Genomic DNA, 13919 nt, shown 5'->3' on the forward strand with positions numbered 1-13919 from the left:
AAGAGGAAGGAGAAGAGGCAAAGGAGAAGGGATCTGGCATGATGGGCAAATCTTCGGGATCTGGTGACGACAAAGAAAAGGAAGATGGGTCGTGTAATAGTGGCGGAGCTAATGAGGAATCAGAAAGCGATGATGGTAAAAGCTGTCCGAAATGTGGACACGAGAAGTAAATGCATTTTCGAATAGTAAAATATATGATTAAACATAGTTTTTAGTAAATTTGTGATTTATTACACGTTATTTTTCAATATCAGTAGATCGGTTTTTTGATTTTAACGTTTGTGGTCTATTTTATAGAGCTAACTGGTGAGATAGTTCATATAAATGCGCTTTAGTATTAACACATGGCTTAAGCACCACATATAATATCTCGTATAACCAGAATCACTGCTCTAGTGTGAACAGCGCCTCATCCATAAATAGCTAGACAAGTTTCATGATCCAACAATTTTCTATCTCAGTGTGATATCAAGGTCATGGAATGTGAAGATACTAGTGCGGTAATAAAAGTGCTTCCGTAAGATGAAAACCACAACAAGCAAACAAAAATTATATGATTACCAAACTAAAATAATTTATTAGCCTTACCAAAATATGTGGAAGTAACTGGAAAACAGTAATATAGGACATTAAAGACAGTAAATATAGTTTAATGAGTATTTCAACTTTCTTCAGTTTTATAAATAGAAATAACGCAGATAGCGCCCATAATTTGGTAGATATACAATCTTTAAGTTTAGATCAGTGCAAAATACACTTGATATTGATGCAATGCACACCATTTGATCCTTTATCTGGATTTGCTGCACATCACATCAATTATTTCTCCAAACCACCTGTTGTATTCTTATAAATCATTCATAGGTCGCATCGAACGATGATTGTGTTCTCAGAATTGGAGATTTTAACGTAACTTTACCATTTTCACATACAGTAACGAATTATTATCATGTCTATTTCCTATAAAAGCCTGATGTACAGCTTTAGAGGTAAGTTCTTTTCGCCATAAGCATTTTTATTCATTGGAATGACAGTCTGGTGATATCATTGGTGGGTATTACTTTGACTCCATGTATTTGACACAAAAGAAAGGCTGATGTGAATTTATCATGTTAAATCGATTTCTAAATTGGGTAGGTTCAGCAACCTGATGTGGTGCCGAACCTAAATTAGATAGCAAATCTCATAACTTTGGTACCAATCAACAAAAATAAATAATTTGTTTCCATTATTTACGGTTTATGTTTTCACTTCCATATCATGGGAAACAATAACTGCAATTATTCGCTTTAGAAACGCGAATTGTAATAAAGAGACCTTATCATTACAGTACTGCCAAAATATTGATCTTTCTGCACATATTAATTAGTTATATGTCATAATATGCGCACTATATTGTCATTTGTATCATATTGTGCTATATGAAAACATGTCGATGATATAATTCGATTGACACCTGACACATGAGGATCGAAAGATTATTCATCACCTATACGTTGCACTAATTCATAAATTGCTTTTCCATTAAACCAACCAATGATATATAGGATTCACGCATCCCACGATGGTAATTTGTACCGTTCGCAAAAATGCTAACCAACGAAAATGCAGTGCTATCAAATGTCAACTTCATGAATAAGGCGAGAATGCGATATCCAATGGCAGCTGCGAACAATACAAGTCATGAATATCGAAGAAAAGGTCAAACGAATAAACCTAAAGGAGGATGCCACAGCAAAAGTATATAAAGAAATAGAACTTGGAACTTATGCATTTCACAGTACTGTCCATACTACTTAGCCTTCTATATGTAGCAGCCTCAGATGCTTCCAACCCACCGTCCTCTTCCGATGCGGCTCCTCCTCAGGGACCGATGGGACCGCCACAGGGACCGCAAGGACCAATGGAAGCGCCACCGCAAGGACCGATGGGACCGCCACAGGGTCCACCACAGGGACCGCCTCCATCACAGGAAGCTGGAGCACCTGCTGCAAAAGGCGAAGAAAAAGAAGATGAGAAAGAAGATGAAGAAGAAGAGGAAGAGTAAATTCATTAAAAAAAGTTTAAAGTACATGCCTTACTTATTTCTTTATTTACCAGCTATGTTTAAACAGTCCAGCAACTAAGAGCTTGTAAAATGTTCCTCTATTACTTACATATCAATGAGCCTTAGTGTTAAATGGTAAAATGTTTCATCTGTCGGTCATTTAGGAGATGTAGCATATTTTTACCTATTAAATGCGGCAGATAACCTTTTCTCTGCCTTGGATAAGATGTTTTTATGCTTGATATAAGAATTCAAATACATGTACGTTGGTAGGCCCTGTCTCAAAGCCATAGGATCTTTAATCGATATTTTTGATTGAATGAAGTACTGAATGTTGATTTCTATTTTTAAAGAATTTGGTACGCTGAATCAAACAGGTAGTATCTAGGAAGTAGGTGACACGTGCACAACAAAATAAAATAACTCATAAATACTAGTTTATGAGACAGCATTACGCTGAATTTGAAACACTTGACAGCAATTTATACTTATTATTGGGCAAGAAATACCACAATTTTGGATTTGCAGCATGAGCTTGAGAATAGGTTTTGTAACTGACATAACTTATTTACTTGGCGTTTAATCATTTTGAGATTGTAGTTAAGGCTGTTAGTGTGAACAGAATGAGTCTTTGTTCCCGTATAGAAACACTTCAGACTTTAAACCTAGATTACCTGTATCCACAACCCCCACATCCTGATCGGCCACACGAGCATGATCCATAGCCACCATAACCGCAGCCTCCGCATCCCGATCGGCCACACGAGCATGATCCATAGCCACCATAACCGCAGCCTCTGCATCCCGATCGCCCACATGAACATGATCCGTAACCACTATATGGGTTATACGATCTCGAGCCCCCATAATAATAGGCAAACACTGAAGTAGCAAGGATGAGAAGAAGATAGACACTGAATTTCTTCATGAAAAAGCGTATTCGCGTCTTTATATACTTTTTTTATCTCCTTTTACAATGCCATTTCCCTTACTTTTTAATATTTAACTGGGTGCAGCACAGATTTTTGTACAGGCTATCTGATGAACTGTCACATTGTTAAAGTTGAAGCTCGTCAGACAAATAATATAATAACAAACGCAAATGGTTTTTTGGTAGCTTTTCATTGATATACTTTGATGTATATCATCCATATTCAGTAGTTAATTGGTAGTTACAGCTTTCAATATGTTTAATTTCACTTCCCAAAAGTATTTGTGCTGTAGTATTTGCCAAAAGATGAGTTTTGATCGTTATAGATGCAGAACAACCATAAAACAGGATTTCATCGAGATATAAATTTAGAATTGTAGAGATGCAAGAACGTCATTCATTTCAAAAGTAACAGATTAGGAGCAAATGATTATTTAATGCATACGTACTTGGTGCTGAAAATGTAACAATCAATTACTTTTGTGCCAAATACCTCGTGATATGGCCCGTTTTTAACAACATCCAATGGATCAGCAGATTGTGATCTAATCGTGTCTTCCCTTGCCAAAAGTATGTTTATTTACGTCCATACCACTTTTACACAAATATGCCTTTCCTTATGGTGGTATCATTCATGACCATTAATTTTGTTACACGAAGATCCCCGTTTAACTTTAACCCGGAGAGAAGTAATTTCAAGGGCAAAAACCTTAACTAATCACAGCAGCTACAATGTGTGCTTTGTAATCGTAAAGAACACCCATATGTGACTTAAGAGAACCACCACATGTCTTAACATATTATAAAATGAGCAGAAAACATTTACTGCTCTTGAGACAAGCAAAAATATCCTTGCCATGCACTAATTGAGAATCGCATTCTCGTTGTATAAATTACGAATTCACCACACCAGCAATGAATGAAGATGGACAGACCAACAGTTATAACCCTAAAACAGTCAGATATGGTTACAGGTACTGCATTATCAGCATATGACATGTTTACAAGTCCTCTTTGCAGCAAAAACACTAGCATCCACCAAAAGCATGGTTATCTACCTCTTCATACCACAACACCCATATAACACATATCGTTGCAGAGCACTGATATTTTTAACTCCACATCACCGACAAAGACTGGCAATGTACAAGTCGTTGAAGATGACACGAGCAAATCTAAATATTGTACTGTCACATCCATTCCTAGACAGCAGTAGTTCCTGCATGGACACAAAATATTGGATGAGAACCATCCCAAAATGTGTTTAGAACGCTATTTATTTTTCTTCTTTATCTTTACTCGAGCAGTAAGGACAGACACATTCACCTTCTTCATTAGGCGGGAAGGTTTTCTTGCACTTGGGACAGAAACACATACCATCAGCGGTTTTGATAGGTTTTTCATCCGACTCTTCAGCAGTTTGTTTCGAGGGATTGCTCTGTGCAGACTTTACCTCTCCATTTTCTGCATCAGCAGCAGCAACATGGTAAAGATTTACGAAGAACAGTAAAAAGCTAATAAATGTTGTTGTGTTCATTGTTTCGGTATTTGTGCATCTATTTATATGTTTGTGTCCCTTTTCATTCTTTTGATAACTGGTTTATGATTATCTTCAATGTTACCAATGCTTACTTCCAGATTAAGGAGAGATGCTGTCACTCGTTGGGGGTAGCTTATATTAATGGTGACCACGAAAGTGCTAATGAAATTGATTAGGCCATTAAATCATGGAGCCTACTTGGATAGTAGATTAAAAAGATGCGCGATATTATTGGTCTATCCGGATCGTTTTCTATGTAGCATGGTCCTTTATATGAAGATGGTTTAACTGAACGAAGACATAAAGGAGTTACGTTCATTACCAATACGGTACACATAATTGATAAAATTATTGTTACTTTGCGTTGACATTGAGTAGACGGTCTGCCCACAGTAACAATAATAAATGAATAGTTTTGTATTATTTGATTGAATTTAACAAAATGTACTAAAACAGCAATGTGGTAGGTTTTTTCTTTTTGGTAGCAATAAAAGGTACTGACTTGCAAATAGTTTTTATTTTGCTCTGTCGGGGAAAAGACTGAAAAGTTCGTATCCTCGTTCAAGGCCTATTCAAACCTACAAGCATGTGAATGGGTGCATCTATCGATCAAACTCGTGAAGTCTTAACCTTCAAGATCGAGCAGGTCTGCTCGATCCATATCTTGTAAATGTCTTCAAACAAATAAACAAATGATGTGGTAGCTCCTGATCAAATATAACACAGAAACTCTGCAGTGTTGCATTTTGATCGATGATAGGATGTTGTGCTTATTGCCAAACTAAGCAACTATGATGGCAACAAAGTATCGATTACCAATTATTAACATTTTCACATGTTTTGATCCAAATAATCGTACAAATTCGTAATTTCGTTTTTATTTAAAAGCTGTTACCCAGAGCAGCAGCTTCTTGGACACGACCCTGATGATCGGTTCGGACAGCTGCCACTCGATCTTCTTCCAGAACTGCCACCACGACCACCTCTACGTGATCCGCTACTGTAGCTGCTGTAGCTCCAAGATGTCATCACGTACATAATATAAAACAATAGTCCAAATATGGAAATTTTATTCATGAGAAACATACTAACACCGTTTATATAGTTTTGATCTCCTTAATGGATACTTAGCATCCATTTACTAGCTATCAATTCAATGCTGCTCACTAATTAAACTAACCATCTTCTGCAGATGCCTACAGGCAGCATGATATTCCCTTATTATATGCGTGTAATTAATAGGTTAATGTTCTCTTAGTGGAAAATACTGTTTTCTCACAGGTGCTCGCACTGATTTACGGTTACTGTTCGCTGGTGCTCGATAGGTTTGTTCAGGTAATTCCTACACCGTGATTGATATTTGAGGAGTGACTAATGCTAGCAGATAGGTCCATCACATTAGCAAATTAGTATTTTTATTTGGAATACAACCATATCTGCGGTACATTGGTGCGCATTTCATCCTTTATTGTTCAAGGATCACGATTACACAGCTTTTTTAGGTCACACAACGAGTTGGGAATAATAAAGAGATCGCAGTAAAGCACTAGCTATTGCTAATGTATTAGCAAGGGATTGCTGATCTAAGCATGCCATCACTTCTACCTAATTTGAAAGTGGCTGTGTACCATCCACAAAGTTTATTGATCGGAAATATGCAGAACAAGCGTGTTAGAGTGGTAGATCGATGTTACCAGAGTGTTGAGCGGATCTATTTACCATTATTGAGATGTTAACTGGTATTTGGTTAGAACCGTAGCTAGCGGTACAGGCAACTTCATTTGATAGATTGACCTAGTGCACGGACTAACGTCTCCTTTAGATAGATAATTACCATTCACCGCGCGAAAGCTACGAAAAGACCAATCAAAGCTTCTTGCAAGGATAATATCAGTGGAATACTGCCGTAATACTCCAGAAAAATGCTATAGGTCGAACAACAGCCCCATTATTAGCACATGATAAGAAATATATCTGATTGTTTTATTAAATGCAATTTACTTATCTTCTGATACCATTTTATTAAATGCCATTTACTTATCTTCTGATACCAATATTACGCAAGCTACACCTTTTCTGTCAGATAGAACCGACCGCAACCACTAGCCTTTAGTTCATGGAGATACACCTTGATAGTTGCAGACATGCCGTGCTTTAGCATGTTTAAGGATCAGATCGAATATAAAATGCATCATTGTGTGAAAGAGGCATAAATTACCAGATTTACAACAAAATCATCTGCATGCAGCACTTAAGAGAAAGATGAAGATTTGATTGTGGCACACCAATCAATAACTGAACTATCCAAGCAAAGAGCTCAAACACTTGTGCTTAATACGATGAGTAAACTAAAATGTACGTCTGCCAAACCACCACGGTATTTACTAAGATTACTTGCTTCAGCACACGACCAGCTACCACAGATAGTAAAAAGCACATACACTCCACAAAACATGTGCATAAACAAAACCATGTCCAAAAGTACAAATACCGAACAAACACGCATAAACAACTAACACACCCTCATCAACAGCCACTAAGCACTGCTACTCCGCCTGTTCTCCTCGTACACATTCCATACATTGTCGCTCACAGCACCAACCATTTCTCTAATCTTCCCGTGAACCATTTCCAGATCGAAAGGGGGACAGAAGTACAAATTGGACACGAGCATGACAAACGTAATTTTCTCCTTCCTTGTCTTTGGTGCGTAGGTAAGTATGAACGAGTAGTCGATGGGCAACCCGTACAACGAGAGGAACCTGTAAATGTCGATGATATAGAAATTATCATCCTGGTCGGTGAACAGTGCTTTGAGCTTTGATTCCAGAACGCACATTTGCATGTTAGGGATGCAATCGATTGAGCCATTGACAGGTGCACCTGTGGGAGAAGCATCAGGTTTATCGTTTACGACTGCACCTTCCCCAGCAACACCCTTTTGATTGCCATCTACACTGCTATTACCACCGTACTTCACACCATGCTCCTTGATACTCTCTAACACCTTCACAAGGTCCTCATCCTCAATGTACTTCCTCAATCCAACAGTGTCGATGTCTTTGAACTTTTTCATCCCGCACTTCTTGAAGTTCTGCCGTATGAACTCAACGATCTCACCCCTGTGCTCATCGCCAAGCTTATTCTCACGCAGAAAACGGTCTGCCACATCGTACACATTTTCATCGTTGTCAAAGCTCAGTTCCAATTTCTTATTGTCCAGCTCAACGGTGAAAGTATTGTCTCGCTTACCCATTACCTCACCGACTTGTATCCACGTGTCCCCTTGCTTTTGGAACAGCGTGGTACCCTCAATCTTGTAGTCCTTGCTGTCTTTGATCTTACTCTTTATCTCCTCGAGCTGTTTACCAATATTCACATCATTTTGAGCGTTCACAACAACGCCCTTCTCGATCATCATCACATCCGTGCTGTGCTCTATCAAATCATCAACAGCAATCCTGATCACGTTCCCTTTGGAGCTCCCGAAGTACAAATGCTCGTGCTCCCTCACCACGCACCAGCAGAACTCTCCGATGCATGCCTTACGCATACGGCCCAAGCAGTGATCCGTTATAAACACCACTCCATCATCTGCAAGGAATAGGAACGTGTACAAACCATCACCAAGCACCAGCACATCGTAGCAATACACACCAAGCATCCGCGATGCAACCACGGTCTTGTCATCAATCCCACACAGCAATACCCGTCCATCGTTGCTTACGCCAACCATTCTCTCTCCACACACAATCATTGTACGCACACACCCCCCATGTACGCTTACACACTCCTTCAGTTCTCCATCCTCAAACATTCTTATGCACCCATCCATACATGCAGTGTAAATACGCGTACCTTCTTTTCTTACGCACCACACACCGCTTGGATGCGTATAGCTGTACACTTTAGAATGTGTGCTAATGTCTGTAACTACCATGTCGTTGTCCCATGACCCGCTTATGAGGAGTGAGTTGTCTGATACGAGTGATGTTACGTTTTTTGTATGGTGGATGATGTATGTGTGCGGAATGAGCTCACCGGTTCTTTTACTTTTATTTTCTGAGGTGTTCTTGGCAGTACTTCCATTTTTGCACATCTTTTCATTTCCATCCACATTTGTACTTTTATCCAGCCCCTCCTCTCCATCCACATTTGTACTTTTATCCAGCCCCTCCTCTCCATCCACATTTGTACTTTTATCCAGCCCCTCCTCTCCATCCACTTCCTCACCACTTCTACCCGTACCTACTTCACCGTTACCTGTACTTACACGTGCCCCATCCTCATTTCCAACGTAATCCTCGACATCATTCCGTTCATAAACGCTGATCACTCCTTCCTCACTACCCACGTACACAAACCGCTCATCCACAGCAAGAGCTGTCAAATACCCAAAGCTCATTTCCACTCTTCCCATTAACACCAAATCATCCGTAAAGAATGACAGTGTCTTATCACGCGAGCATGATATGATTGTTTTGGAGGTGTTTGAAAGTGCTTTGATGTCAGCGGTGTGCATTTTCACCGTTTTTATGCTTTGCATTTTTGTGGGGAGCATTGCTTTTTTTGTTGTTAGGGGTTGTACGGTTTTTAATATGAGAAGATGAGGAGATGAGGAGGAGATGAGGAGGAGATGAGGAGATGAGGAGGAGATGAGGAGGAGATGAGGAGGAGATGAGGAGGAGATGAGGAGATGAGGAGGAGATGAGGAGGAGATGAGGAGGAGATGAGGAGATGAGGAGGAGATGAGAAGATGAGAAGTGGTGAACGGCCTATCACATCGCGTGTACGTGCTGTAATGCTCATACTATGTATGATTCAGTACTTGCACATTTTACTTGGTGCGTGTTACGGTCTGTACCTCATAGCATTGATGTTACTCCGGTATTCCATTGCACTGCATGTTCAGCCCATATCTCACCCCATTACAATTTATAATTCTTCATGTGCCTTTTTAGTTCAAGTTGCCATCTAATCAGCATTGATCCGTGGTGAAGGACCGTGTGCTTCAAAACGTACAATTACCGTAACGTATCATAAACCGTGATAGAACGCTCCTGTGCAACAATCATAACAAATTTATTTACGGCTCTACCGATCAAACGCATCAAAGAGATATGAGCACAAAAACAAAAATATACTTTTGTACTAAATTAGCATAAAATGATAGTAATGCTATGCATTACTGCATATATAGCGCTGAACACGTATTGTAACCTTAAATTAAGGATTGAATGGTATTTTTGTTACCTTCTTTCTCACTGCGTTGGAAAAGGAAATATCATTCGTGATAAGGAAACATAAAATAGGATGATGGATTAGAAGGGTGTATTTGTTCTGGAGATGTGGTGTGAGGCAGTAGATAAATGCATTTTAATGAAGAGGATACGTGCTGTGCACGGTAACATGTGCTTTATTGGTGTGCATTGTACTGTACTACGTGCTTGTTCATGTTTTTGTGGTACTGTTCCATTTTTATTACCTGTCTTAAACCGTACCTTCAATTTTTGTTTTAAATCCATCCTTCCACACAATAATACCGTGATGGTACAACAATACTACCATAACAGTGATATTACATTTGCGGTACGGTAATGGTACCTCACCAATCCCTGGTATTACCGTAGTACACCGACCACGTAGTACCACACCACCAGCAATGGTATCGCATCACATCATGCACGACTATCATCCTAAAGATAAAAATAAAATGTGCATGGTTAGAAGGCACCCCAAAATATGAGTAACAGTTCATCAGCAGTACGAAGGAAGAAGAGGTGTGCACGAGTTGATAGGGATGATGGGGTGTTGGAATGGAATGTGTTGGGAAAGATTGGGTTGGAGTGGTTTGGATTGGTTTATTTGGGTAAGGAGGATGGGATAGGCTGTTGGGTGATTGAGGATGAAGGGTGTAGGAAAGGAAGAGAGAAGGAGTGTGGAGATGAGAAGGAGTGTGGAGGTGAAGGGTGTAGGAAAGGAAGAGAGAAGGAGTGTGGAGATGAAGGGTGTAGGAAAGGAAGAGAGAAGGAGTGTGAAGATGAAGGGTGTAGGAAAGGAAGAGAGAAGGAGTGTGGAGATGAAGAGTGTAGGAAAGGAAGAGAGAAGGAGTGTGGAGATGAAGGGTGTAGGAAAGGAAGAGAGAAGGAGTGTGGAGATGAAGGGTGTAGGAAAGGAAGAGAGAAGGAGTGTGGAGATGAAGGTAAGGGAGGAAATAGTGGTAAAAAGCATGGGGGTGAAGGTGGGAAGGAGGGGCGTGGAGAAAAAAATAACAGCAGAGGAAGTAGCAACTGTGTGAATGACCAAAATAATGGTTCAAGTGGTGCGAATACAGATGATTGCCAGGACGGGTACAGCGATAAAGAAAATGTGGGCATAAACAGCAATGTATTTGATCACAGACCTGTGAGCACATACCTGGATAAAATACGGTACGAAAGCATAAAGGCTGACGTAAACGAGTATAAAGTAAAGAAAAAGTTCTCTTTTCCAACGTATCTCACGCACAAACAAAACTACGGATTGGAACTGGGCCGGAAAAGAGGACATGGTGGGGATGTGCTGGGAAAAGGTGTGGCATACGGTGTACGGCCTAAGAACACGTGCGGTTATGCGGATGGTTGCAGTGCGGTGAGCACAAACCGGATTAGTGCACGCCACGGTGCTAGCTGTGCCACTACTGGCTCATCACTGTGCTCGAGCCATCTTGTGCGTTTGAAGGCTGCACTATACTTCAAATCCACCCCATTCACAATCGCACCGTCCCTCATCCACCAAAACAGCAAACTAACAGTGATGCTAAAAAACATACCAAACAAATACACATCGGCAATGCTCATAAACCTCTTGAACGAGGATCACTACGGCTGCTACGACTTTCTGTATCTTCGCATGGACTTCCTGAATGAGTGCAATGTCGGTTACGCATTCATTAACTTTGTTAATGCGGATTATTTGTGCACGTTTTATTATAAGGTCCATGGAAGGGGATGGACGAAGTACTCATCGAATAAGATAGCAGAGGTTACGTACGCTAGCATACAGGGAATAGAAGCGCTCTATAGGAAATTCAGGAACAGCCCTATTTTGCATGAACAGGAAAGTTTTAGACCTAAAATGTTTTATAAGGATGGTCCGTTCAGAGGAATAGAGAAAAATGTGTTTGAGCTGTGAGTTAGTGATTGTTCCTGTACTACTTACTATTTATGGTATTGTTTAATAAAATGTAATTAAGGTAATTCAAAGGTAAAATTGAAGAAATGGTGTAACTGTGTTATAGAAGCATTCATTAGAATAAATGCGTGTTGGTGTATTAATTGGGGTGTACGTTGTGTTTTAATGGATGAATGGGTGGTACTGAGCAGAAATGTTAGTGGTTTGTAACGTAAAAGAGAAGACCTAAGAACGGTTATCTTAACTAGGAAAGGAAATGTGGTGTTTTGATCGGAGGTTATGATTACCTGAATTGGCTTTAACTCGCAGAATACGGTGCAGATGCTTTTCTCTTTTTGTTACGGGAAAAATAAATCGTTGTTTTACAAAAAATGTGATTTATTTTGCAAGTTGATACAGGAGCGGAATGAATCTCTGAAGTTAATTTATACATGCGTATCGATTGTGAGTATTTGTAAACAAACTTTGTTGTTGATTCGTATGCGTTAGGGTAATACAGGGAAAACATTACGGTGTATACTTGAACTGCGGTGACAGCGAGCTCGTATTTGGGGTATCCATAAAACTTTTGATAAATCGCTCAGCAAAAGGAGTTCTACAGACCTCACAAAAGGGATTCGTGATCAGAATACAATTCAAGATACAGAATATGGGTTGCATTCGAGGTTATTATGTGAAATATACCTGTACTCAGAGATGAGAGTACAAATGTACTACAGCACGAGTTTAATGATTATTCAGTGAAATTGTGGAACGCTGTTTTGGCATTAGGTACAAAGAAGCTTAAATGGGTGGATGTGTTTAAAAGCTGTTTGAGAGTAAATAAAAGGATGGTGACCTTACGTTTTTTATCAAAATTACATTCATTTGACACATAATGCAACACCTAAGCAAGCACGCTTTTCTGGACCGCTGAGACTGGTCATGGCCACGGACTTTAGGTTCATGGAGAAAACTAGTGCTTCTTTCACATAACTCCTACGCATGTACTATCTTCACAAAAAAAGGTACGCTGAGATCGTAACGGTAACCTTAACACGCGAGCCGTGACTTGCATGGCATCTTCCCAAGAGCATCTCAAGGAACACTTCTGCTCGGAGATTCACAAATAAGCGTGGTTCTCGGCAATCCAACATCCAGCCAAGTAAAAATACTCGGTATTTGACCCATTTTTGGCCTTTTCAGAGAAATACCCGTGCTATTCCTCTATTTTTTTCGTGTAGTAGACATTTTCTCCCGTATAGTGGATGATTGCACCGTATCCAGCCAGGTGATAAGCACACATGAATGCATCAACACGCATTTTGTTAATGCAGTTCATCCGCTTTAAACTACTGGATAAACAAAAATTTGTCAAGATGCATAGATGAACAGTAAAATTTACGCGTATGAAACTGCTTTTCATGCTTCCATAAGAATAGCCTTTCTGCCATCTCAGATTTGACAACCCGGATTGCCCACACACAACGTAGTAGAAATCGCTTCTTTTGAAAGCGTGTATAGCCAACACGGTGTTCTGGTGATCCAAACGGCATTCAAATGCTTGAATAGTTATAAACTACTGTTTTGAATTAATAATTGATCATTCATTGAACACATCGTATCACTACACAGCAGCACGGTGTGATTGTACGATTCTCTCGTAATCCTAATTAAAAAGTACTCAAGTACGTATATACGGTGTAGGCAGTATAAACATATGCAACTGTCAGTGCTACTCATTAGATGACAGCATGAAGCCATACGTTGTTAGAATATAAGATCTAAATTCCTACAAGACAAACAGCTACAATATTGCAAAGAATATGAGCATTAAAATTGATTAAACAGTAGTGACACAGTCAAATGATATAAATAAAATCCAATAAGCACCAAAAATTTTATTTGATAACCATAAGAGTCGCAGCGTCGATGAACACCGATTGACTGATCGAAACAAGCGCAAGACGTTCAAACGATGTAAAATCAATGTAAAGTGCAACGTTTTGTATAAAACAATGAATTTCGGATTTAGTCCTCGATGTTTTATATTTGTTAATTTGATTATCACTGCACTCAATGAATAGTTCGTGTAATCGTATCTTATCTCTCTGTGCTTGCGAATTGATCTTGATTAGTTGTGAATACCGTATTTTGAGTACTTCGAGAGATGGTATCGATAATAAAATGCTGTTAAAATCATATAGGAACTGTGCATCAATCACCAAAACTTTCAGATTAATATTCGA

The 13919-nt window shown here is 39.4% G+C and overlaps 3 protein-coding genes across 3 annotated transcripts; 1 reads left to right on the top strand and 2 right to left on the bottom strand.

Moving 5' to 3' along the window:
* Positions 1-6503: 6503 nt before the first annotated feature.
* VCUG_01952 (uncharacterized protein) lies at positions 6504-9165 on the bottom strand. Its single transcript, XM_008076775.1, has one exon. It carries the CDS (start codon positions 9077-9079, stop codon positions 7055-7057), a length of 2025 nt encoding a protein of 674 aa, XP_008074966.1. The 5' UTR covers positions 9080-9165; the 3' UTR covers positions 6504-7054.
* Positions 9166-10182: 1017 nt separating this feature from the next.
* Positions 10183-12125, top strand: VCUG_01953 (uncharacterized protein). Its single transcript, XM_008076776.1, has one exon. It carries the CDS (start codon positions 10261-10263, stop codon positions 11689-11691), a length of 1431 nt encoding a protein of 476 aa, XP_008074967.1. The 5' UTR covers positions 10183-10260; the 3' UTR covers positions 11692-12125.
* A 1446-nt stretch (positions 12126-13571) lies between these two features.
* VCUG_01954 (uncharacterized protein) lies at positions 13572-13919 on the bottom strand (the record flags this gene model as incomplete). The annotated part of the gene is made up of 1 exon (XM_008076777.1): positions 13572-13919. A coding segment is annotated over one exon (348 nt), but the record flags the coding sequence as incomplete, so codon positions are not given.

This window comes from Vavraia culicis (assembly GCF_000192795.1).
Source record: "Vavraia culicis subsp. floridensis unplaced genomic scaffold supercont1.37, whole genome shotgun sequence".
NCBI lineage: Eukaryota > Fungi > Microsporidia > Pleistophoridae > Vavraia > Vavraia culicis.

What these genes read in the sequence shown, in the direction of transcription:
- VCUG_01952 (XM_008076775.1), bottom strand. Translation starts at nt 9,079, where the DNA reads ATGCTCCCCACAAAAATGCAAAGCATAAAAACGGTGAAAATGCACACC.
- VCUG_01953 (XM_008076776.1), top strand. Translation starts at nt 10,261, where the DNA reads ATGAGTAACAGTTCATCAGCAGTACGAAGGAAGAAGAGGTGTGCACGA.